The 27,809-nt window shown below is 44.7% G+C and overlaps 1 protein-coding gene across 3 annotated transcripts; it reads left to right on the forward strand.

Moving 5' to 3' along the window:
- LOC116955666 (uncharacterized) lies at nt 1-27,788 on the forward strand. 3 transcript variants are annotated; one of them, XM_032976890.2, is made up of 10 exons: nt 1-309; nt 12,160-12,337; nt 14,198-14,424; nt 15,909-16,187; nt 17,332-17,554; nt 22,821-23,212; nt 24,359-24,386; nt 24,815-24,849; nt 26,411-26,457; nt 26,983-27,788. In XM_032976890.2, exons 1-10 carry the CDS (start codon nt 234-236, stop codon nt 27,055-27,057), a joined length of 1,560 nt encoding a protein of 519 aa, XP_032832781.2. In that variant the 5' UTR covers nt 1-233; the 3' UTR covers nt 27,058-27,788. The 3 variants fall into 3 exon arrangements, with proteins under 3 accessions (XP_032832781.2, XP_032832779.2, XP_032832780.2); XM_032976888.2 differs by having other exon boundaries at nt 3-309; nt 24,815-24,873; XM_032976889.2 differs by having other exon boundaries at nt 3-309; nt 12,163-12,337; nt 24,815-24,873.
- Nucleotides 27,789-27,809: the final 21 nt, after the last annotated feature.

Consider the following 27,809-nt stretch of genomic DNA (forward strand, 5'->3'; position numbering starts at 1 on the left):
TAAATCCATTTCTCTGGGCCCGCTGGGTGCTCAGAAAGCCACACCACTGCGCGCGAGTGGACGCAGCAATCGTAGGATCACCCGTCGTGGTATTTTCCAAGGGACTTGAATCGACTGGTTTCTTAAGCAACTGCTGTTTTCACCGTTGTGGCTGTCCAATAAAATATATTTTGTGTATTTTTAATCAACAAAATATTGTGAGTACAGGTTTTTATCTTATTATTCATCAATAGATGTTGATTATTTTTCCTTCATTTTTCACCATGATAATTCAAACAACCCGGTCTCTGAAAGGCTTCACACTGTTGGGTAAGTTTTCACTTTGTTTTATATGGTGTGGAGGTCACATGATTGTGTGGTACATTTTATTCATTATATTCGTCAAACTGTTCCTTAATTAAAAAAATGTACTGTTCCTGTCTCGTTATTTCAAGAGATCTATATACTCGGCGCCGCGGTGACAAGATGTTAACTCCCCTCGCCTGAAATATGCAGGTCGTAGGTTCCATCCCAACCCTGACGCCTGTATATTTGGCGTTTGCATGTTCTCCCCGTGGTTGTGTGGATTTTTATCCAGGCCCTCCGATTTTTCCCTCCACATTTAGAAACATGCTTTTAGAGTATCCGGCTATTATAAATTTCCACAAGATAAGCCATTTCGTTGAGCTATTATTTGTGGCCAGGTCGTTCCTGAAAACCGCTACATTGCTCAGTGGACTTTACCTGGCAAAAATTAAAAGTTTTAGTTTTAATTTCAGCTGCAACCATAATTATTTTGGCATGCCACATCCATCTCGCCTTAATTTGTCTGAAAGTTCTTCATACGATTATGGAAGATACGGTTTAATAATGTAGGATTATTATGGATGTGCATACCTTGTGCTTGTGCTTTAGCTAATAATGGCCATTCCAAGCCAGCCTAGCAACGGTCTTGAAAATATTGAGTGAGAAATTAGGTCATATTTTTGTTTATTGGCAGAGCGGATACGGTTTGTTCATCTCAAAATGTTTCTCCTTGACAGAGCGTCTCTGTTATTATTAAAGTGCGTGGCTCTCAGTAGAGAGGTTCCGAGTTCAAGTCATGGTTGAGAGAGCAATGCGGCCATTTTAACCCCTCATTTCAAAACGAGGCTCCTACAGCAGCCTATAGCAACCTGCTGTGCATGGTGATGGTCTCCCATGCCTGTATTTGGCTGCTATACATTTCCACGTGAAAAGCCACTTCGTTAAGCTACCGTATGTGGGCCAGGTTGCTTCTGAAAAAGAGTTATATAGCTCAGTGGGTTTTACATGGTAAAATAAAAAGAAAGTTAAGTTTAACCCTGCTTATCTTCAGAGATGAGACGAGATCAGAAGCACATTATCGGTGAATTTGTCACAGGCTAAGTGGTGGGCAGCAGAATTCGGTCCAGTAAAATCCACCGTTCTTTACTTTTGTGCTCCCTTGTGTCTGCTCCCTATCTTCACCAATGTAGTTTCAGTTTTCAGTTTCATTTATTAGGATTTACCCTGTGAGCCATTCGACTCTTGATTTGAAAGCACCACCCGTCCATGCTGCGTACAAAACACACTGACCGGCTCATTGAAGTATGGTCTAATAAGCCGCATGGAGTTGTGAGGCCCTCTTCCAGCAGTGGATTGACATCGTACTGCTCGTGTACAAAGTAGGCACATGAAGCATGAACCCTATGATGAGACGTTGACACTTGGTCTGGCCACAGCCTTTGGATATAAAAATCCAGAGCTGGCTCAGGTCTGTAAATGGCGAGTACAATTTCACTCAACATGCATGGAAAAACGGCATTTGTTTGTTTTATTGTTGATACTTACAATAATGAAAAGTTATCTAAATATAATTTATATAGTGCCTTGACCTGTGCGCTTTACAGAAAATGAATGGTGGTACACATGAATGTGATGTTGAAGATGAAGTTAGTCAAATAGATAAGAGGAAGTAATGGGTGAATCTGTGATGCGTGAATTAGGTAAAAACTAAATTAATGAGAGATTATGATAATGAAACGATTGGATGGATGGTTGAACGAGTGGTAAACCATGGTGAGAGATTATAAAGAGGGAGCAGGAACAGAGGTAGTGCTTATAAGGGGGAACTTAAGGGGGTCGTGGGGTGAGCTGAGGGGGGGAAAAGCGGCCACAAATGCACTCGATCTTGGTGGATTTCACAAGCTCAGCAGCAGGTTTGGAGCCTGGTTAGTACTTAGGTGGAATGGGTCACTGCAATGGCTTACCATGTATTTTTTTCTAGGTGCAGAGCTGTCACCAATCCTCGTGTGCGTTTTTGTCTTTCTGGCTACTTTGGTTTCCTCCAAAACGCTCATTAATGGTATTGGCCAAACATTCCATTCCACAGCACTTCCTGAAAAATAACCCCTGGACTCGGTTAGGCTTTCCTGGCTAAATAATTGGCATTACAGGATCTATCGTTATTAATCATGTACACAGTATATGCATGTGTGTCTATGTGAGAAAGCCTCACAATCTCGTCTAAAAATCTATGTTCATAACCGAGACAGAAAATATAAATTTCCATATGATAAGCCACTTCGTTTGTAGCCAGGTCGCTTCTGAAAAAGAGCGACACAACTCAGTGGGCTTTACCTGGTCAAATAAAATGTTTTAGTTTTTAGTTTTAATTTCATCTGTAACTTTGCAGAACGCTGTGCTGGCAATTATTTTGGAATGCAACATCCATCTATCCTTAATTTGCCTGAAAGTTCGTCATACGATTATCGGAAGACGGTATAATAATGTAAGATTATTATGGATGTCCGTACCTCGTACTCTAGTGGTAGTGCCTTAGCTAATAATGCCCATTCCAAGCCAGTCTAGCAACGATCTGGAAAATATCGGGAGAAATTAGGTCATGTTTTTACTCAGTGTGCATCCGGTTTGTTCATTTCAAAATGTTTCGTCTTAGCAGAGCATTCACTGGTAAAATAAAAACACATTGTATTCGAAAATGGTATGAAATTTGTTGCTATTCGGGACTTACTCTCTAGCCCACACTGATCACTCTCCGAGCCCTGAGGTGTATCGTGGCGTTCGGGACAGGCTGCTTCCTGCATGCCTGGCAACAATTGATTATTGTCGAATACTTCCAATGAGAACCGCGTGCCAGAAAACGATACATAACCTAATCCGCACAATTTTCTTTCTTTGTCAATGATAAAGACTGGGATCGTGATGAGGCCTGCGCTCAACAACCCCCTTCGTTCATTCACGTTCACTTTACTACAGATGGTGCCGCTAATCAAATCTGTGAAAACATCGTCACTTACGGATTGGATTATACTTGGCAAGAGCCAAGTAAATGAACCCCACATTGCGGAAGTAGAGATGCCACGTGTGTGGTTTCCAGGTGCAGGCTTTTCAGCATCGAGCAGTGGTGACCATACGGTGCTGATGACTCCTAATAATGACGAAACCAATCAACAGTTGTCCATCACTGCATCACTGCTGCTGGTCAGTCAGTCACATTTTCTCAAATTTATTTTGGTGACCGAAGACAAGAGGACCACAATGTTCTTCATAAAATACTAACGGTTTTCCCATAATGCACTGAGGCTGTGTGTATTTTGCACATTTCTGTGTGTGGTTTGAAACCAAAGTGGAGCCGCTTATTGCTCCCCCACATATGTTCACCAGGTGTTTGTTAAGAGTTGAACTGCTGACCTTGTTGAAAAAATATAAGCCTAGCCAGCAGCTTGTTGCAACTTTCCACGGCAGAGATGACGTAAACGTACGGAGCAGGTTTTCACTGTTGTACCTGCAATATCTCTCCCGTGTGAGAGCTATTACAGTTTGACACCACGCGATGTTCTGAATGATGTAATGCCGAACAACACGTGCTACGGTGCGTGCAACGCGTCGGAGAGAGCTAAAGTGTCGAGCGATTTCATCGTTGTGGTACAGTCACCACCCCCCCTATCGAATGTTACCAACCCTACAATGTTTAGGGTCGTTCACATCTGTTGGCCAGGGCTGGTCTCGAAAGTCTCGTGCCAAGATTTCAGCAGACTAAACACAACGGCGTTTGTGTTCATTGGGAGCGTCTGGAGGCACCTCTGCGTTTAGGCACAATCATATAAACCATGCTGTGACTTGCCACAATGTTATTTTTGCAAAAAAAATCTAATCAAATGTTCCAGCCATTTTCAGTGCACTGCTGGTTGAAGGTTTTCTGATGCCATGTCGGTCATAGGTTTTTTTTTTAACCGTACTTCATCACGCTAGTAAGTGCGGGTTGGTGAAGGTGGATGAGGGCAAAATTGGGTCAGACATCACTCACCACTGATGTTAGACCATGGCCTGGAATTGAAGTTGGGCGGCCGCATTCGTAGCACCGTGCGGTCAACCACTGCTTCCCACCTCTGTCGTGACTCTGTGCCGTGTCCAGAGGCCCCCCATCTTGAGACTCAAGGAGACATAATTGTGAAAGCCAGGATGACAGGGCCTCTGGTTATTGAGACTCAGTGAGACTGCAACCATTATTGGGTAATGAAAACATTTTTTGGGTATGACCGCAGAGCTGCCAAATAAATAATTGTTTTATTTCTTGCATTTCAGTTAAGCCACTGCATCCAAAATAATTCCCATAATATGTAACATTTCAGAGTAATCATAAGTGGGTTGTGTGAAACTAAATATAGTTGATGCGTTATCTCAGAACAAATAAAAGTGTTTTTCTTATGACATAAAAATACAGCTTAAATGTGACATCATTTCAGTAAAATAACGAGAAATAGGAAACATCAGTATTTTTTTAACTGAGTTATATTATACGCTCTTATTAATATACGCCACAGTAAAAGTACCTTAATTATGTTAATTTGTGATGGTGATCGGGTGGCTCAGTAGGCAGAGCGCTGAGTCAGCACCGCTGAGATCCCTGCCGTTGAATCCGGGGGATCTCAGCCACCTGTGATTAAACCGCATGGCTCACAGGGCTATACCTAATAAATGAAACTTGAAAACTTGATTAAACCGGGCTTCTCAAGTGTAGCCGGTCTGATGGTCTTAGTCCGATCACTAATGGCAACACACACAAAATATATTACATTTTGGCTCATTCCAGCTCTGATGATTAAGCAATGATTTGATTGACATGAACCACGGGGTCCTCTCTGTTTCCTGTGAGAGTTCTAGACGGCGTTTTCTTTGTCTCATAACATTCCAGAAATAGGACAGTGGGATTTGTTTTATTCTTTAAGCTTAGTTGTTGAGCACAGACTCAGGAGTCCAAAACGCCAACAGCCAGCAATAACTGAAGGTGTACCAGATAACAGTTGATACGTTTCTTGAATTGAACAGGGTCATAAGAACTTGGGAAAGGAGCCCATTCGAGTATGAGGGAAAAGGGAAAGAAAAATATATGTTGGTTTGCATGTTTTACCACAAGCACGAGCGGTTAATGCAGACTTGTTGCCTTGTAATAGGTGTCGATTTGGTGTTTGAACATCTTAACACCTCCTGTATTATTGCCGAAGAGTTGTAAAGCCTTTTATTTAATATGTATCATCTTAATACTGGAAAAAGGGTCCCGTAGATATAAAAATATATACACATGTTTCATATGTTGGGGGAAACGCTAAAAAAGAACGCCCAGTGTTCTGGCATTGCCTTGTTTTACGACTGCTGCTGTTCATCCCACGAGTGTTTGTTCTTACATTATGGACAGGGACCTTTTGTCCTGCATAAACCTCAGCCCCCCTTGCCCTAGTAAAATAAAAAAAAACTGCAACTTTACTCAGTGGGGGAATTATTACTTGTTGCACTCAGTGGAAAAAGAGGGGGCAGATAAGGAAGAGAGGGGTTGGTGTGGAGGAGGCTGTGATGACTTGCCTCAGAGTTTTGGGCTGGAAGGGTTCTCCCGGATGTTTGGGTGGTGGGACAGACAATGAGCTGTGCGGCACAAAGGGCGATGGCTTTACAAAAGTAACGTCGCGTGTACCAGATCCCCTTACGTGTCACTGTCTGGCCACACCCGTGCAGGTAATTAATTATAATTGTTCGTGTGGCGATGTCACAAAAGTACGACTGTCATCCCATTTAATCGACAGTATACACGGGGTTGTTTTTGGGGTGCCACGGTGGGGAGATGTTTACTCCCTCGCCGGGTATACATTCGGTCGTGGGTTCGATCCCAACCCTGACGCCAGTTGTATATTTGGAGTTTGTGTGTCTCTCTCTCCGTCGCACGAGTGGATTAATCTCCAGGTCCTCAGGGTTTTCCCTCCACATTTAGAATGAACATGCATTTTGAGTATTTGGCTGCTATAAATTTTCACATAAGTCATTTAATTGTATGTACGTAGCACTTCTTTCGCAGGGGAATGACAACGAACTAAACATAAAGAGCAGTTTTTATAACTACTTTTTTTATCATTTCTGACCAGGTCGGTCATGAAAAAGACCTATATAGCTCAGTGGGTCTTACCTGGTAAAATAAGTGGTTTTTTTTATTCTGGGGACTCCCAACATTCAGAAATACGCAAAAGGTAGCTGGGAATCGTCCAGGAGCGAATCACGCAGATCGGCGCTCGATCTCATCGCACCTCTGGAGTTTCAGGGTTGAGCCTGGACAACGCTCTGATGGGCGACCGTGATGCACAAAACAAGTTTCGTGCAGGCAGCTGCGGCACTTTGTTTAGGGTGGCAGAAAACAGCGCAGCGCAGCCCACGTGTTCTACTGTATGATGATGATGATCATGCAATATCTCTATGATCCCCCTGCCTTCACCAAATCACACTCACAGTTGTGGTTGAGTGTGGCCATGGGGGGGCCCTCATCCAGCAGTGGATTGGCAAGAGGGTGGCACGTCACGTGTCAAGATTTCCCTGCATAAACTATACTGCACATACACGGCATTGCACCGTTGCGAGGAATCGTTGATGAAGAGTCGTGCTGATAAAGAGTCGATTATTTTGCATTCGCACATGTTGCATGCAATGGGCTCGTGCAAACCCATGCAGCCCCTGGAGGAGCTATGCTTCAACTTTATTATATATATTAAAACAAAATTGGTATGAAAGGCAAGAATGCTCATGACAATTCATTGGGATTATTTTGCTGCTGTAAATGTCCAAATGATAGGCTACTTTGTTGAGCTATCGTTTGTGGCCAGGTCGCTTCTGGAAAATAAGTTAGTGCCTCAATGGACTTTGCCTGGTAGGATGGGAATGGTTTAGTTTCCTTTGTATGCGTTAGGGTGAGTTGTTTACCTTTCTTGTACTTTGCACTACTATCGTATTTGTGTATTATTTGTTGTAATGTTCTTACCGGCCCCTACTGGACATCTGTGAAAAAGAGCTTTATAGCTCATCGGATTCCTCCAGCATTAATACATATTCAGATTCCGATTCATCGGGTCGCGAGGTGGACGAATCATAAGCAGCCTTGTATATAGGTAAAGGAGGAACTCTGCAATTGCTCACTCACGCCACTGGTGGCAGAAGTGCCTCCACTCGAGGAATGCTTTAAGATGTACGTAAAAATACATGTGCAAACCTGGCAGAAGCCCAAGATAAACTCTCTGGGGGTGTTGTTGGCCTACTTTTTCATGGTGGCCAGTAGCCTTGGAAGAAATGGGAGTACCCACACTTTACCCCACAAAACTTGACCTGCCAATTCCACTATGGTGGACCTATTTATACTTCTGCCTGCCACGCCAGGAGATTGAATCGAACCACCAACCTCTGAATTGCAAGTCCAGTGTCCTGACCATCACTGCCACGGTAGCGGCCCATGCCTCGTTTGTAAAGGATCTATTTCACAGTATGAATTCTCACTCTTTTTTTAATGCACTTCACTTGTCCAAGTAATGAGATGCAGACAGACGCCTGCTTGAGACTGCCACGATAAGTGGCAGGAAGCTTTCCCCAGCTGTGTGTGGCATTTCACCAGCTCAGACTCAATCAGTATTTTAAAAACATTCTGTCAGGCAGAGCAAAGACAGATCGCGTGCGCTTGGCACGTGCCTGTTTACCTTCAGCACAGTGGCAGCCACAGGCTAGACTTTCCTCAAATTATCCCTTTAGTGTTGGAAAGTCAGCATTTTTTTTTAAATGATATACTATTTTTCGTGCCGTTTTCCCGATTTTGACTTCTCATACTCTTTGGGTCTTTCCTTTACCGAAAGACCCAAAAAGTATGAATTCCTGCAGTCACGAAAGCTTTAAGTCAAGATTTAAATTCTCATTTGCGATCCCCTGCATCACACTAGAAGAGGAAGTGTTTATTGGAATTATAGCAAAGCAGTGCATCAGGCTGAGTTAGTGAATGGCCGGTTGAAGGTAATATCACAGAACTACTGCAAAAAAATCCCTTCAAGTATGTATGATGTTGAACTTCTTTCACACCATACGTAGCCAAACATGCTAATCGGAGGTGCGAGTGACCTTTTATCCACGCGAGTGGGCACTTCCCACACAACCTGCTGCAATAATTATTGCATGACGGTTAAACCAACGTTAAAAAAAATTGCTGTAAATGAGATAAATTAAGTGGAAACAAAAAACTAATTTGATGGTTCTCTTCTTCTGCAGTCACGGGTGATCGAGCTGAGACCATCACCTTCATTTGTTGTTGTTGTACTGGCTGCCCGCCCCGACTGGACGTCTGCGAAAAAGAGCTTCACAGCTCATCATATTCCTCCTGCAATATAAACATTCCAATTCACTACACTTGAGAACCCCGATTTTAAAAACTATAAAACTATTGAGATACTAAACAATTTTTTTATTTTACCAGGTAAGGCCATACTGAGCTATATAGTTATTTTTCAGATGCGACCTGGCCACAAATGATAGCTCAACGAAGTGGCTTATCATCATGTGAAAACTTATTTCAACCAAACACTTTAAACGCATGTTGATTCAAAATGGAGGGGAAAACCGGAGGACTCGGAGAAAAATCCACACAACCACGGGGAGAGAGACATGCAGACTCCAAATATACAGCAGGCGTCAGGGTAGGGATCGAACCCGTGGGCTCCTGTATACCTGGTGAGGTAGTTAACATCTCACCACCGTGGCGTCTCATGGTGCAGTCTCATCGCGTAGTCCGAGAGAGGGGGGGGGGCGGGTTGGGGGGACTGAACGCCCCGCTGCTGAAGGCTCAGCCTCCCTTCTCAAATGTTCTAACAAATGCAGTATATCCATAATAGTATATGTTGATGGGGGGGGGGGGGTGTAGTCCTTCACAGGGGGTGTGGGCTAGAGCAGAACCCACAAATGCCAGAAGCTGATCAGAATCAGAAAGGGTTTTATGTGCCATGTAAGTTCACACCGACACGGAATTTACTTTGGCAGGATGGTGCATACATTCAACATATAGGAATCTAAAATCTTAAATAAGTTTTAAACAAGTCTTACTATAATAAGGGTTAAAAGTCTAACACCAAGGGGCTGAAGTATATAAAATTAAATAAATATCGAATATAAAATAGCTTTAAGATATAATTTAAAAATAAAAAATACAAATAGGGTAACATAGTTAATATCAGCAAGGTGTCATTATGTAGATCAAATGTTAAAACAGTGTTAGCCCTTGGCCTTGTTTAACAGGCCAGCAGCAGATGGGAAGAAACTGTTTTTATGGCGTGAGGTTTTGGTCCTGATGGACCGAAGCCTTCTGCCGGAGGGGAGTAGCTGAAACAGAGAGTGTCCAGGGTGGGAGAAATCGGCCATAATCTTCCTCGCTCGCCTCATAGACCTTGTCGTGTGCAGGTCCTCGAGGGTCGGTAGATTGCAGCGTGACTCAATTTAGCATTTAACGTTTCCATAAAGTTCGCTTTACATTGACTGTATGGTGCCCCCCTGAGTTTTGTATGCACCCCCAACCCCAAAAAAGCAAGATCACGCTGCAAGGTTGGTCACCGGTGGTAGAAATGCAGATTCCAACCAAGGATATAAGTGTGGTGCATACTTAGGGTACTAAACTGCTGAGCTACCCAGCCACATTGTTGGTTAAGAATGTCCACGTTATTTTTTGACAGTGAAGCTTTGAGATACGGTGCAGATGCAAAGGTTACAGCTGCAGCATTTGTCGTCTCTTGAGAGTTGTTTAAACTTGTTGTTGCCATGTGACGAAACATCATGGAAAAGATTGTGAAATTTACTCAACATCTCACGACTTAAATTATGATTTAAAGCTTTCGTGACTGCAGGGATTCATATTCTTGGTTCTTTCGGTAAAGTCACGTAGAAGGTAAACAATAAAAGAATAAAAATATAAAACAATAAAATTATCACGACGTTTCGACTGCAACACAAGCAATCATCATCAGGTGTGAAAACCACAGCAAGAAAATTTGACGACTTCTCTGCGAGGGTCCTGCTTAGGAATTTCTGCCAATGACCTTTTAAGAGCTATTTATTTACATAACTTGTCAAATACTACAATAGTCAAGAATGAAAGTAGAACAAGATCACTGCAGGCTTTCTCAAGACAGTTTTTTTCTGCATATGGATGGAAACCAGACGGCCTGAATACCCCGGGTTGTTTTGCAGAGTCATGTGGTGCGATTAACTATCCATTCTGAATTCTTGCAGAGCAGTGCATTACCTTATTGTGTGAGAGAATAACCCACAGGAGAAAACAACCATTTTAAGATCCCTTTTCCCGACAAACCCTGTTACCAATATGATACGTATTTAGTTTATTTTTCGAATTGGAATGTATCTGAATGAGTTGAAAAAACACATTTTACATCCCGGGTTTTGGGTGCAGTTTTTGGTGGCCAAGACCACCAACTCGCTGCACTTTAGAACCCAGTTAAACCACAGGCAGCTGAAACCCGAATTCACATCCCAGCGTCTCAGCAGTGTGAACTCAGCCATGTGACCCATGAGCCACTCGGCCACCTATAAGCCTGCCAAAATAAAACCGACGTATTTAACAAAACAGTTGCCAGGTGGCGGTTGCAGTGGTTAACGCACCGTGCTATGGACCTGACGACCCGAGTTTGATTTCCAACCATGGCTGACATCAGTGGTGAGAAGTGAACCGGCCCTGGGTACTGCTTTCGCCAGCTTGAATTGACCAGCATGCTGAAATATGGCCAAAAAACCCCCACGACTCTTAAGGGACAGAGCATACCTTCGTCCAGCAGTGAATTGGGGCACCATAGTGACGAGATGTTAACTCCCTCGCCTGATACAGAGGAGTTCGTGGGTTTGATCCCGACCCCGACGCCTGCTGTATATTTGGAGCTTGCATGTCTCTCTCCCCGTGGTGGCGTGGATTTTTATCCGGGTCCTCCGGTTTTTCCACATTTAGAAACACGTGCTGAGATTATTTGGCTGTTATAATTTTCCACATCATGTGGGCAGGTCGCTTCTGAAAAAGAGCTAAATAGCTCAATGGGCTCTATCTCGAAAAAAATATATAGTTTTAGTTTAGATTAAAGGGGCTGTAAATCTAAAATCACGCTTGCACTCTGCGATAAGACCTAATGCTACATAAAGCATTGAGACAAACTGGGACACTCTTTATAAACAGACAAGGCAAAGAGATGAATAAAAGGCATCGTGAATACTGATTTTCAAGAATAGAGTCGCGTAAATCTTAAAGCAGTTCCTCCAATAAACATTCCATAAAAAAAAACGTTACCACGGCATCCCTGTGAACAAGCTGCACGTTGATGCTTAGACCACCATTCACGTTCCGAATGCCAATGTTGTGCACCAACTTGCTACAATCAGCGGAAACAATACAAGGCTACGAGAAACCATCACATATAACAACAAAAATCATTAATTACTTAAAGTCTGCACAGCAGAGCGATCAATTGCTCGCACACTTGAAAGAAAATAAGAGGTCTAAAAGTGATTAAAAGTAGGACAAGCAAGGTAAGGTTTATGATCCCCAACATGATTATTATTCAACAGATTAGGGGCCACCACACTGCCCCACATATACATTTGAAGGCAGTGGGCGTGTGGGTATATGCAATTCACCATCTCTCAAAGCAATTGAATGGCTAAACCATTTCCAACTGAATCTCCAACTGTTGCTCTTTACTGATCATACGACATCATCATGTTTGTTGAAAAGCACGTATAATATTTTTTTAAACACACGTTTAATCTCGACGGTGTCATGAACACCACGTCTCCGTGCCGTGTCTTTCTCCGCAGCAGTGCTGCCGCTACTGCTGCTATGCACAGTGGTGCGGCGGGGGCTGGCGGAGCCCGATGCCAAGGTGGTGTCGGTGACAGTGACGGCTGGTGGGGAGGTGCCACTGCCATGCGGAGGACTCGGCACCCTGTCTCCCGGGGCGCTCGTCACTTGGGAGTGGAGGCCGCGAGCCCCCTGGTGAGGTTCGCAGCACGAGCAGACAGACTCGCGCATGCAGTCTCCTGTTCCGCGCCCGTTGAGGCTTGTCCACACCCAGAGACAGTCGGCCGCGTGACTAAATCGCTATCGATACCGTGCGCTACAATGGCCTAAGACTGCTTTGTCCGCAACCGAGTGAGTTGTGCAGTAACATGTGTGCGTCTGGGCATTGCCTAAATTATCTGGCCAAGCAGCAGTGCCCCACCCCTTTACTCCACCTGTCCCAATGCATTTTTGTATTTTAACGGGAAATCAAATATATAGCAACGCACCACTGTGGGGTATCTTTAATTTTCCATTGATGAAAGATGTGCGCACGGAGCACCCAATGCATTGCGTGGCTCAAGGCCGTCGAGCAGATGGACGCTTGAAAGCGGAGTCTGTCCTGACTGCGAGCAGCCAGGTTTATTTTGCTTAACCCGGGGGTGGATACCTCAAGGGGGGCCAGGATAAAGTCTTATTTGCAAATATAACCTGAGTAGGGGGTCACCAAAATGTCAAAAGCAAAACAAATAAAATAAAGTTGTGCAACTGATCGCTCAGATGTGGACCCACCATCAGGACCGTATGTTGTGCACGTGCCGTAGAGCCCTCCATGATCCCAGAGTGGAGAATTGAATGTGGATAACGCTAAGGTGTGTGTGCTCAGGTATAGGACCCAGCAGTGGTGGAAATTCTACATTCATATGACGGAGGCGAGCCTCTCCATAAGACAACCGCTTTTGACTTCCCCGCAGAGTGGCACTAATTTTATCGACGCCAAAAAAATTGATGATGGGCTGAGTCGACCCCCAATCAGAATTTGAACTCGTACACCTTTTTTTTTTAAATTCGCGAGCCGCTCATGCTATCAATGGAGACACCTGGCCGGTTATCCGAATCATAAACTCAATCAACTCAAATAGCCGGCCACTGGTGGCTGTGCACGCCTAAAACCCAGCACCGTGAAGGCGATGGTTGGTGGATCAAATACGTCTGTGAAATTCCCTCCCTGTGGGTTGTTGAGATCGCCATCTCCTGGCTTGCTAGCATATGGCAGTGTAGCCAGTGGATTTGGCCAAAGATTCCGATTATTGGACCACAGAACTTGGGAAATTGTTTCCTCCAGTTCTGGTTGCCTTCCTGCTTGTCTGTGGCTTCCCACGCCTCTGAATCACTCTCTCTTTCAATGAGGGTGAACGAAAACTGTGCGCGTTACAAATTTCCAATTATTTAGTTATTTCATCGTTACAGCCGCACAATGAAACCTGCTCTAAATTTCCACCAGGGTGGCGAGATGTTAACTACTTCGCCTGGTATTCAGGAGATCATGGGTTTGATCTCAACCCATACGCCTGTATATTTGGAGTTTGCATGTTCTCCCTGTGGTGGTGTAGATTTTTCTCCGGGTCCTTTTGGTTTTTCTCTCTGCGTTTAGAATCAACATGCATTTAGAGTGCTTGGTTGCTATACATTTCCACGTGATGAGCCACTTCGTTGAGCTGTCATTTGTGGTCTGGTCGCTTCTGACAAAGATCTATATAGATCACTGGACCTTATCTGGTAAAATAAAAAAAAGTTTAGTTTTTAAATACTTTTAAACCAGGTTCCCAAGTGTCGTGAGTTCAGAATCAGAATATGTATTTATACTGGAGGAATCCAAGAGCTAATGGACATTCACAAATGTCCATTAGAGGCAGGTCAGCAAGTTATAACAATAAATGAAGTTGATGGTCTCAGCCCGGTCACCTGTGACTGCAGAAGAAGATAACCATCACATATGTATTTTTTCGCTTAATTTGGCTTCTACGTGGTAAAAAACAAAGAGTTCAAGAGTTAAATTTGTGCTATTTTTCTCAGGTGCGTGGGGACAGACGGAGGCCGCCTGCTGGAGATATCGAACAAGGATGGGCGCAAGGTCGTCTCCGACCAGTTCCGGGGACGTGTGCTCGTGCACCCCCAGCTCATCAAGCGGGGCGACTACACCGTGCGGCTGCGTGAGGTGCGCCCCGGCGACGCAGGGGACTACACCTGCCTGAACCAGGCCACCGGACTCCACCGCGCCATCCGGCTCTTCGTCAATGCAGGTGCCAGACTGTGACCGTCCAGACGCGCGCGGAGTAGAAACCTCCCTCGAAAAGTGCCGCGTCAAGCGGATGACAGTGCCCCCCGTAAATGGCGATGATAAAGTCTGGTGAGATACCCTGCAAGCGCAGGCCCGGCGAGATGGCAGGACTAATACTGAGGGTTTGCCAGCCGCGTCACTGTCTAATTATGCGTACTGTTTCGCTGTACTGCTCAGCCGCGCAGCTCAAGAAAGAAGTTCGTCGTTGACCGTTCAGAAACCGCGTTAAAACAGTGCACGTTTCATGTTGTAACAGAGTCCATTCCGTGTTGTGCGAAAAGTGTTCCCGTTTGGAAGAACCGCGTTCTCGCGAAAACGCGTCGTGGCATGAACACCATGCGTCAAGCGAGGACTCGGCATAGGTCTGTCCCTCCGCTCTAGCTGTCATTGTGCAAACTTTTCAGATGTACCATGAAATGCCTCTCGCACGTGACTCCAGTTATTCACAGCCCTCCATCGATCCACACAAAAATCTTGATAGGAATGGACCGGCATGGCTTCCCAATCCTGTTCACCCCATAGCACTCACTCTCGAGCTCACTTGATCTTCGCGACACACAGAGCCAAAAAAAATCCCATCTGCAGGCCTGCGTGGTGGGTAGGTGGGGTGGACGGAGGTGGTGGCTGATGGCTGTCTGCCATCCTGAGCTGTGACCAATGGAGAGGGGAAGGTGGGAGGTGGGGCGATGAGTGCTGGTGATTTTTCCTCCTCCTATAATTTCTAAGATACCACGGCACACCTGGGACTTGGCTGTGTCACACTCGTGTGCCAGTTGCTAAGTACAGCTCTAGATTATAATTGTTTTGGAAATACAGCATCTATGCTGCTGGCTCATTGCTCTGACCCGTGAGCTACCCAACCATCTGCTTCTTTTTGATTTAAAGCTTTCGTGACTGCAGGGATTCATATTCTTGGTTCTTTCGGTAAAGTCACGTAGAAGGGAGACAATAAAATAATAAAAATATAAAACAATATTGTTTTAAAAATATCAATATTGTTTTAAAAATATAAAACAATATTGTTTTATATTCTTATTATTTTATTGTTTCCCTTCTACATGACTTTACCGAAAGAACCAATAATATACATCTGCTTCTTCTTTGTAGTTTTTACCTTCCTGGCTTAATTAGCAGCTTCCAGTTGTGGAAAATTCCGACAAATTGAATCTACGGTCATAAAGTGGATCAAGCGTGACATCAGAGCTGAAAATCCTATATTGGCTTAGGCAGCGGTGGAGTACCTATGGCCCCCACAGGCATTACTTATTTTCATATAACCACACGAAAGCACGTGATGCAGTGACCGTCTTTGTTCGACGGATCGCCGCTGCAAGAATGACCATAGTTCGCGTGAAGGTTTACGCTCTTTGACGACATCAGCAAGGTATCGCAGTTCATTTGTCGCGAGCACTTTGTGTGTGCACTGAGTGGATTTTTGTTGCGTAGGCTGCACCTCCAACCTGTTACTGGAGGCCAACCCGTGGGAGGGGGTGGCTGAAGGGGACCCAGTGACCCTCGCCTGCTCCTACTGCGGCTCCAAGCCCGTCGAGCCACGCGTGCGCTGGCTCGCCGGGGGTGTACCCGTTAAGAGCGGTTTGGACATTCACATCTCGGCGGACGGGAAGACACTGAACATCCGCGCCGCCACACTCGCCCACCGCGCTCGCTGGGCCTGCGTCATTGGCAAGAAGGAGAGCGCCGTCGCAGAGTTCTGCCTGGACGTGGGTGAGACGCAGCGAGAACCTCCGTTGGTTTTGTCATCGCGGTCCGTTCACGTGAATGTGGAAACACCCACGCAAGTGCGCTTAATACTCTACTTGTTTACCCGGGAGGGACTCGCCGAGTCTCAAGGCCTCTCTGTCAGGAGGGTCCTGCTAAGTTTTCGCATTTAGGGTTATCCCAATTCAGTAATTTGCAGTTAATATTTTAGCATTGCAATGTTATGGCCAATACCATCTACATTGTACATTTTTTTAGCTATGGAGGAAACCGGAGAATATGTAGGAAAGCCATGGAAAACAGGAGGAGAACAAACAAACCTCACACGTCGAGGAGCCTGAGTCGGGGATCACACCCAGGAACTTCTTGTTGTGAGGCACGAACGTTCCCGTGGCTCCCACCACCCTGTCTCCCAATTATGTAGCAAAACATGAGGGTAATGCAGATCCGTGCAACAATTACTGTTTAATGCGTGCACATGTTTCTCCCAACGGATAAACAGCGCTGGGAAAATTGGTTTGACCTTTGGCCAACCTTTTGTGTAAAGCCGAAGTAATTTCATCACTGAAATGTAAGATTCAACATTTTTATTCGCCCTGTATTAGACACTAAATATGCATCATGGTGAGGCAATGTATTAAGGTGGTGCAGTGGTGTAGTTGTTAGCTCACTGCACTCTGAACCCGTCGACCTAAATTCAATTCCTGGCCACAGAGGCGAGTGATATCTGCACCGGAGCTGTGCACACTCCTATACCAACCCACACTGACCAGCATAGTGAAGTATGGTCAAACAATCTGCATGGTCGATGTGGCATGGGGAAACCTTCATCCCGCATTGGATAAACTATCATTCATGCATATACACTTCTCTTTTACTGATGTGCCCGTGTGTTTGCCTTGAACGTTTGATCTCAGACCCACTCTAGCTGAAGGGTTTCGTGAAATCGAATTTGCTTTGTCCACTCCGCACCATCCGCCCCTTCTTGTCGTTCATTCGGCTCAGACTTCGTACATGGCACGAGGAATTTCATTCAGAATACAGTACTGTGCGATATTTTATAACAACGTGACATGAATTTTCAGCCTTCATACCCCTCTGCCCAGTTGAATGCCGAGCTCCCTGATGACCCTGCCACCCCTCTGCACAGTTGAATACGGAACGACTCCCACTCACCGAGACTCCGAGGAGGGTGCTGAAGACGACGACGACGATGATGACGACGATGATGATGATGATGATGAGGAAGGAGAAGACGATCCGGATGATCGCGAAGGGGACAAAGACAAGCGCGACAATGAACATCGTGTGGAGAGAGAGCCAACGCAGCGACTAGACATTGCACCAAATGCTGTGAGCGAGCACAAGGAGAGGTAACGTGCACTGTGAACGTAGCTGCACACGTAGCTACGCACTGCACAGGACTATGGTTTAGAGTCTCGCACCTCGCATTAACACTGCAAGACTTAAAATCGTAGGTAGCTTAGGGACCTGTTTAATCTCCGATAGCAGGTAACATTCCAGGAGACATCCTACTGCCATCCCAGGTTTTTGTTTCTCAATGACGTATTGCTTTTAACATGGTCATCTCAGAGGAAGGTCCTTGGGCCAATGTACGACAAAAAGTCAACGAGATGTTCTGTTCACAAGGGCATTGAGGTCACACTCATCTCCTGTTAACAGCCCTGCAGAGCCAGTGGTGATGTCCACATTATCATAGCATACGGAGTATGGGGAGTGAGTCTATTCATAGCGCAACCATTGTTTAATTCTCTACAAGGTGGTCCTTATTATATCGATCCCCAAAAGCATGATTGGCTGAGTCAACCCCCGACCAGCATGAGCTCCCAACCACGGAGCCATCTGGGTGGCTACAGGACCACAATACAGCTTATTGAATCTAAATAAATGTTTAAACATTTTCGGTAAAAAAATACTTTTTTTAATGCACGCACTTTTATTTGCACTCAAAGTAGAAAATGCATTCTATTGACCCCAGCATTGATCAAATTTGATGTGCTGAATAAAACTGGGTGGCCTGCATAAAGCAAATCAAACATATCAAAAGGAAACCATTCAGCACATCAAATTTGATTATTTCTGGAGTCAAAATAATTAATTTTCTACTTCTGAGTGCAAATAAAAGTATGTGTATTGAAAACCTTGTTTTCTGCCAAAAATGTTTACCATGATAACTATTTTACCTTTTATACTATTTTATTTTACCAGGTAAGCCCCACTAGCGCTGTATAGCTCTTTTTCAGAAGCGACCTGGCCACAAATGATAGTCCAATTAAGTGGCTTATCATGTGGACATTTATAGCAGCGAAATACTCAAAACATGTGCTTCTAAATGTGAAAGGAAAAATCGGAGGACCCGGAGAAAAATCCATGCAACCACGGGGAGAGAGACACGCAAACTCCAAATATACTGGCGTCAGGATCAGGATCGAACCAACCACCTCCTGTATACCAGGCGAGTTAGTTAACATGTCGCCAGACAAATCTGGCTGTCCTAGTTGTAATTACTGGCAAAACGTCGTACTCATATTGTTAATGTTGTGGCTTGGCTCTCCAACACACCGGTGTGCTGTACGAGTGTCAAATTGACATCTTCTGTTTACGTGACAACCCTTACTAGTTGGCTGTGTCGGGTGGTGGTGGGTTTTAACGGCGCATTTATATATTGACGCGATCTAACCCAAAAAAACCTCTATTATGGATATTGGTCACGAAAGCCTACGTGTTAAACTGTTAAGAACAGCGTCACTATAACCCTCAATATCTATGAACAAATCACACGGACTTGGAATGCACCCAATGTGGTTGGACCTCGAAAGCCAAGCAGATCTGAGCTAGGACAGTGCCTGGATGGGTGCCCACCATGCACAAACATGTTGTCATAGGGCTGCGGGGCCATGTTGTGTTTATATCCAATTGTATTGTACTATACGTCTATGCTGCCCGCCTTTACCAAACCCCACTGACCAGCCGGGGTGAAGTATGGCCAAACGGCCTCCAACAACCAGCACGGCGTGAGGTAGCCCTCATCCAGCAGTGGATTTACAAAAGGTCTCGATCCTCCTTTGGGCATTATAGCTATTTAACACATAGGCTTTCGCGACCAATATTATTCATAATATAATTTTTTGGGTTAGATTGCGTTATTTATAAATGTGTCGTAACCCTCCACCACCCGACATGGCCAAACAGTAAAAAATGTTTCACGTTTACAACACCGGTGTGTTGAAGAGTGAATCCACAACATTTACAATTTTTTAGTACGACGTTTCGCTGGTAATTACATCCAGCACCATCGGGCAATTTGCCAGAATGGTGAAGCCCTCCCCTTGCTCCCGGTCTTAAATAGAGCAGCTGGGTGACATCATCATTTAACCCAATCTGGTCCAGTGATTTGAGGCGGAGATGGTGAGGGTATTGTAATTATATAATAGGTTGGTAATCATTCAATTGTTATTCATTAGTATTTGTTCCCCCTATAAAGAATTGTAATATTTTTTTATTATTATAACACAAGATCCAGGTCCGATTCATCACATTACATAAAATCCGTGATCTGGTTCTGTCTGTAAAAGATGTGATTCCGGACATACAGTCCCTGTCATCTACAAACTAAGTTTCCTCTGTGGTAGTAGTTACATTGGAGAAACCAAACGAAATGTCTCAGACCGCATTCGTGAACACAAAGCAGACCTGAAACGCGGTAGGAGCAACACCTCGGCCGTGGCAGATCACTGCTATAATTCAGTAGGCTCACATGACATTGACTTCCCCAAGACAGAGGTTCTTTGCAATCCATCTGGCTACCATGAGAGATTCGTTCATGAGGCTATCCACATATACAAGCACAGAGACAATTTCAACCGAGAAGATGGATTGGCTTAGCAATCATTGGAAGGATTTGATAAACCATTTCGGGTCTTATTTGATTGATCACGCTTAAGGTGGCTTTCAGACCGCATCCATTATTTTTCGTCTCCCCCTCCTCTTTTCCGAACATAGGTGGACTCGTCCATCTGAACAAACTGTCAAATCGCTCTCCGTGGTGCTAACGTTAAAAATAACCGCCATTTTTTTCAAATTTTCTTGCTGTGGTTTTCACACCTGATGATGATTGCTTGTGTCGCAGTCGAAACGTCGTGAGAATTTTATTGTTTTATATTTTTATTTTTTTATTGTTTCCCTTCTACGTGACTTTACTGAAAGAACCAAGAATATAGCTATGTCATTATTTTAGCAACTCGCTTTTTTGCCCAAGGACGGGTGTATATTGCAGTAAATCTGAAATATTCAATAGAAAATGTTAATATTTTTGTATTTATTTAATTTTAGTATTTATTTTAATTTTATTTTCTATCTACGCGACTTTACCGAATGAACCAAGAATATGAATTCCTGCAGTCACGAAAGTTTTAAGTCAAAATAGAAAAAATGTTCAGCTCATGATTATTAATGAGGGGGGGGGCTTGCCCCATATGGAGTGACGTCACCCGTTCATGGTTATTGTGGAGGGGTGGGGCATGTGGAATGACATCACCCGCTCATGATTATTAATGAGGGGAGGGGTGTGGCATGTGGAGTGCGCGACCATCTTGTGCGTTCGTGTAAATTTCCACGCGGGCATGAATATTAATGAAGGGGGGGAGCTCTTTTGCAGTGATGTCACGCACGGATGTAGCACTGTGCTGCGTAGATTTATTGTTTACCGTCACTTTCTGTAAATGTAGTGAATGGGAATGTCACTGTGTGGTGCAGGTCCTGCGAGGCCACAGCGGGATGTCTACTGTTGTGTGTACACCCCTTGGGTGAGCGCTGGTTAAGCACAGTGGCATCACGCACAGCGTGCGGTGCTGGCTCCCGTTGATAGAGCAAGGGAGTGTCAGCCAGCTAGGGTTATGTTGGGGGCATGATATTCTGGCTGACCTGAGGACACGTGACCGGATAGTACTGAAGGGGGGGGCACCGGTGGAGGGGGCCAATGGGTGGTCACGTGGTCCAGGAAGAATTCTCGAGAGCCTTCGGGCAAGGGCGAGAGAGATCGAGAAGGTGGGCGGGGCAAGAGGCGGAGCCAGCCCCCGCCCGGCCCGTTATAAGGGGGGGGGGCCTGTGAGGGGCTCGGGGTTCTTACTGTTGGAGAGGCAGGAGATCCACGTCAAGCTTGAAGAAGCCTCCAGCCACGCAGTCGTGGACCCAGCTTGTGGTCCAGACCGGGATAGCGGAACCATGTCTAATTCCGCCGTAGCATGTTTAGTTGGGTGGTCACCACCCGAGAGTGTGTTGTGTTATAGCCTGGAGAATGTTGTGCAAATAGTTTAATAAAACGTGTTGCTCCCTAAGACAACGTCTGCGACTCAGCTGGACTCACTACATAAAGAAAAGTCTGCGTAGAATTATTTATTTGATCAACTTCCAATAAATATATAAACGTGAAATTTAAAGCGTCAAAACATTTCTTGCTTATTATAGTCATGACTTGGGGGGGGGGCTCTTTAGCAGTGACGTCACATACGGATGTAGCACTGAGCTGCGTAGATTTTCTTTTTTTAACCGTCACTTTCTGTAAAGAAACGTCATATTTGAAGCAACTTTGCAAAAAATATATCTTTCTGCTCAACCTTCTTCCGTGTGAGTGTAAAAATCCACTCGCACATGATTATTTTACAAGCTCTTGTTAGCAGATTTATCTCCTAAATCAGCAGTTGTCCTGCTGTATCGGTTCCACCTGATGACGGTTGCGTATGTTGCAATCGAAACGTCGTGATTTATTTTATTTTATTTCTACCTACGTGACTTTACCAAAAGAACCAAAGAGTATGATTATTTTATTATTAATGACGGGGGGCGGTACGGCATGTGCAGTCACGTCACGCGCGTTACACACATTTCTGGGCTATTATAGTAGTAATGGTACTAATTATTGTAATTGTTGGTCCCGCGCTCAGGAAGATGGAACCAGAGCAACCGTTCCAGTGCCATGACGAGTAGACTGATGTAGATAGTCCTTGCCACTGGTGATAGCCATGGTCGGCAATCGAATTTTGGTTGCAGGGTTCATAGCACGGTGTGCTAACCACTGCGTCACTACCTTCCCGGTAAAACCGTACACATGGTAAAACTACGGTTATGGCCTTACATAAATATTATTTGGGTCTTTTGATAAAGTCACGTAAATAGGTTCAAATTAATACGTGACTTTACCGAAAGACCCAAAGAACATGAATTCCTGCAGTCACGAAAGCTTTACGTCAAGATTACATAAATACCCCACAATAAGTTGATTAAAATAACCTTCTTGAACTTCCTTCCTGTCTGTTCTCTGCCAACTGGGATCCCGAACCGGCTCTAACTCCACATTCTTGGACATGTTCTCGGCCAGTTACCGAGATAGGCATTGGAATTGTTTTCACGAGTCCTTCGAACAAGGGAAAAGCCTAAGGATAGATGGTGAGAGACTGCGTCACCAGATCTTCGAGGTCGCATGTATATTGTGCAGCAGCCGCAAGTTCTGGCAGGTGGAGAGCGATGAGTCGTGATCGTAGTGGCATCAGCGGTTCTCGCGTTGATGGCATCTTGATATTTTTATATAGTAATTTAAAATATATGTTTATTTTCCATCAGATTTTCAACAGCAGCCTCTGTGACACAAGCCTTGGACAACGTGGGAAATTCAGCAGCGGTCAGTTTGTCGAGCCACGACCCCAAAAGTCTCGTCACAAGCCAACCCGAGGTGTCACGTGGTGGCCACAAAGGCCCCTTGTCGACACCGCCACCGCCACATGCACCCCAAAACGAACCGCCTCACCACCCTCTCGCACGAACGGAACGACCACAACCGGAGGAGACGCAGGTGTCGATTAACAGCCGGTTTTCGAACGCGGAGAGGAGCCCACAGAGCGCCGAGTCCTGGCAGGGCCCTGTCTTCTTTGCCTGCGTTGGTGCCGGAGCGGTGGCCATTGTGGCGGCCATCGTGGTGGTCACGGTGCTGCTGTGGCGATGGGGGGCGTGTGGAGGTGAGAAGGCAATGGCTGGTTTAACGACATTTATATTCATACCATCTAACCAAAAAATCCTGTATTATGGATATTGGTCGTGTAAGCCTACGTGTAAAACTGCCAATGCCTCGGTTTGTCGCCCACACTTCGAGTTTGTCTCATTGCGATGTAATACCTCGAGTCGCCTTATATATATTTTTCGCACGTCATGATACTATGATACAATGTTAAATTTCACGACATGACAATAATCGCGATATGTTTCCCATGACTTTGTTAATACATTCTGTGTTTATGTTATCTTGTTTTTGTGCTTTGACGTACTTTAGTGTGAATAAATATTCTCTAGAAGTGAATCAACTGCGATTCACTCAACATAAGCCTGCCATAAATATTGTAATTCGCGTGTTGTCAGGTACACAATAAGTACTCAACAATTTTTTATTTTACCAGGTGAGGCCCACTGAGCAGCATAGTTCTTTTCAGAAGCGACCTGGCCACAAATGATGGCCCAATGAAGTGGATTATCATGTGGAAATGTATAGCAGCCAAATACTCTAAATGCACCCTGATTCTAAATGTGGAGGGGAAAACCAGAGGACCCGGAGAAAAATTCACGTTACCACTGGGAGAGAGACACGCAAACTCCAAATATAAAATAGGCGTCAGGGTCGGGATCGATCCCACAATCTCCTTTATACTTGAAAAAGTCACTATTTCAGTTACTACAGAAAACGTTTTGCAACGGCACTAGTTTCAATTAGTAATAACCCAGTGAACACAGATCGTTGTTTGTCCAACCTTTCAAATCCACATGTCATTCTTGACCGAACGTTGGCTTGCTTACTGTGTGATTATTTTTAAACATCATATGCTATCTCATACTTCGTCAAGAAATTAAATATATTTAAAATGAATTAAATAAGTAACGAAGGTCAAGTTGTGATGCTATTTAGTAAAATGGATGGTCTAATCATTGTGGTGATGTTATTTCGTACGATATATTGCAATACAGTATCGAGATGTCACGGCAACCCTACTACCTGCCACGCAATGAAGAGGCAGGACAGGCATCGTAATGTTTTCCACAGATTATATAATTTTCTGCGAAACAACAAATATCACTTGAAAACCAAGAATGTAACGTATTTTTTTACTTTACAGGAAAGAAAGAAAGCAGGCAAGTTGCCAAGTAAGTTACGTGACGTAAAGTTGCATGTTATTTGTTATTTACGGAACTGTAAAACGTGAATATGGCGAGCCCTTTTGTTGATCCACTGCTGGATGAGGGCTTGCCCATGCCATACAGGTCGTGGGGTGGGGGTGGGTTCATCCATACTTCACCGCGCTGGCCAGTGTGTGAAGGTGGCGAGCGTAGACATGGGAGCACAGACGAACAATACAACTTATTTGTCTGCACTGCCCTCTGCTTCCCAACGGTAGAACTCTCATCCACACAAGGGAAGAGAGGACAGTGCCGTGGACGTGTGTGGTTACAGCACTTCGATTAGTCATGATCTATTCACTGCTGTTTCTCGCACCTCCGATGACCATGGTTCACTACGTACGGTGCGAAAGAAGTTCCACATACACTGAAAAATGTCTGGCTTCTTTCCCCAGAAGTGGAGAGGAGAGAACAAACCATGGTGCCGATGGTGCGACAACGGAAATCCCCATTGGTGCTGAGTGGCGCTGTACACTACAGACAAACACACGATGGGATTGTTAATGATACAGTCACTACTTATGTGAAGAGTGGGATCATTAAGGCTAAAAACTCTTTGCTATACTCAAACAGTACATGGGGCGGTGATTTACTTGGTTGTGCGTTCGACACTTGTTTTGCGACCTTAGGTGGTGTCAATTTCTGCTGTGATCCGTGGACGATAAATATCGTAGTGGTTTCATACTTGGGTCACCAATTATTGCAACAAAAAATCACCAAATTTAATGTGACTTTTTTATTTATTGGAAAAATTCCAGAGATTACATTATTTTTACTTTGATTTCCATGGTGTATGGAGCATTCTGGTTATCTATGTATGTTGAAGTTCTTTCACACCGTACATAGCCAACCTTGCTAATCTGGGGTGTGCGGGAAGGACAACAAACTAAATATATAAAGCAGTTCTAAACAAATGAGTTTTCAAATTAGTTAATAAAATAAATAAATTGGTTCACCAATGGGCAATCATGCGGCAGAAGTTTAGGGTTTGAATCTGGCAGCCCGCCCTGGTTAACCCTGGTTAATACTACGGGTGTATTAACCATATATGGATTAGAGCCGAGCTGTCACCCTGGTTAATACTGTGGGTGTATTAATCATCAAAAAGAGTAGGCCATTGTGTGTCAGCGTCACGATTGTGGCTGAAACGTCGTGATTTTTGTTATTTTATTTTTTACCTACGTGACTTTACCGAATAGAACCAATGAGTAACGATTTCAATTTGCCAAATTCAAACAATTACCTGCAAGTTACTAAATTGGGATTACACATTCCAATCTTCGCCCCCTACTGGCAGTATAATGCCCGCTTGGATTGGGTGGCTTTGTGCCACGCAGAGAGAGTTGAGGCTGCCCCCGCGCATCCTGACTCCAAACGGCAGGAAACCCACCGCATTTTCGGACCTGTGTGCTTGGAATTGGAGTGGAAGAACCGTTAAGTAATATTCACTCACTGGACATACAGCAAAGCACAAGAACATTACAATAAGTGTAAACCACACAAAGTCATGGAGAACTGATATAATAATCGTCACATCTTCGCATCGTATCATATCGTAAACAATTATATCGCGGCAACCATTTTGTGAACTACTGGCAACTTTTAGCCTGTGGCTACAGCATGGGACGGGGAGTACAGTCAAGGATGTGATGTGTGGGGAAATAACAAATATAGATGATGGGAAGAGGCGGCTACATCAGGGCTTTGACGCTGCTGCTGCTGCACGGAGCAGAGTCTGTTCTCACAGCGGGGAGAGTGGGGGTGGCCTCAGTGTTACATTTGGGGTTTTGTTCATCTTGGTTCATTTTAACGAGGGTTACAGTGACCCCATTGGAGAATGTTTTTTAGTTAATTCCTGGTAATACTTGGAAATGTATCAAACATGTGCTGTCGTGGCCTTCCTTCACACTGGTTTCAGGGAAATTTGCAAGTGATCAAGGTCTTTGGAAATGTTTCTGCCTTCCCTTCTCTCTCTCTGTCTGTCTCTCCAGATGAGGCCGTCAAGGAGGGCCCCAGGGAGGAGACCGAGGCAGCTGTGGTGAGTGTACCCATGCTGTAATTTTAAAAACATTTGTCGTAATGAAAAACCATAAATTCAGGCATAGCCTGGATATGTATTCGGGGAATGCACTGGATGCATGTGGCCTAATTCAGGAGGTCTTATGTATATACACATTTTATAATAGCAATATTCATCATCAGCTGTGGTGCTATGTGTGGTATTTTGTGGTGTGTGGGGGGAGTGGGGGTTTAGCGGTTCGTGTGCCATGCTACGAACCCGGCAACCCGAGTTTGATTCCTGCGCACGACCAACACCAGTGACAATTATCTGAATCAGTTTTGGGCCTCCCTTAGGATGACTCGGCCTCAAATAAATACCTAGTCGAGTGTGTAAACGTCACCACTCGGCCAGGCGTGGTACTGGCCACCCACCCCTCATGTGGCATGCCGGCCTTCAAAGGTGCTCACTAACAGCACTTGCCCTAAGTCTGTTAAGGATATCCGGGGGATCTTTGTCTTTGTGTGCATGTGTGTGTGACGAATGTGCGTTGGAATGTGGCAGGCTGTCTGTCCCGAAGGGCAGGATGCTCCAGAAATCCCGAGCCCCCCTGCACCCGAAACAAGCGCAGAGGCCTGATTGGGGAGTGATCATCAAGCTGTCACACGAGGCGCGTAAAAACGAGCACCGCATTTAAAGTGGGTGGGGAATTGAATTAATCCAGGGGCCCAAAACTCCAGAGGGACCCACAAGAAAAAAACATAATTTAGTTTTTTATGAAAAAAAGTTAGAACTGTTTATTCATATCGTAATTTTCAAAAATAAACTTGCTGAATGTTTCAATTGCCATGCAGAAAGATCAAACCAGCGACTTCTGGATTGCAAATTCAGTCTGCTATTACACGATGGCAGCTTCTCATTTTCATTGGAATATTGACAAAACAACAATATTGCCTTTATTAATTGCTGGTTTATTGCGTTTGTGCCTTTGTACATCTGAAACGGTCCTGGGATTCTCCTCAGTCTACACAGCCTCAAATGAGTACCTGGTGCAGTGTGAAAACATCGGGCAGATTGTGTTGGCTACGTGTGGTGCCGCCACCCAACGCCCACGGGCATATGAAGCACTTGTCCAAACAGTGTTCAGGCTATACAGGGGAACTTTGTCTTTGTTTGTAAAAAGGTGGGGGGCTCTGTGGAAGGTGTGGCATTCCTATGCCTGTGATCTGCCCTCTGCCTATCTAGTGCCGGTATAAAGTCATACGAGCTTCTTTTTAACTTCGTGAACGAGTACAATGCGTGCTAATTGTATGCTCTGCGGTCAAAAGAATGTACTAAATTGATTAAAGACATGCCCCAGTATGAGACAATTTGCCTGAGCTCAATTGTTT

Source organism: Petromyzon marinus, chromosome 61, assembly GCF_048934315.1.
Source record: "Petromyzon marinus isolate PM22_M1 ecotype Great Lakes invasive population chromosome 61, UKy_Petmar_22M1.pri1.0, whole genome shotgun sequence".
Taxonomy (NCBI): Eukaryota; Metazoa; Chordata; class Hyperoartia; order Petromyzontiformes; family Petromyzontidae; genus Petromyzon; species Petromyzon marinus.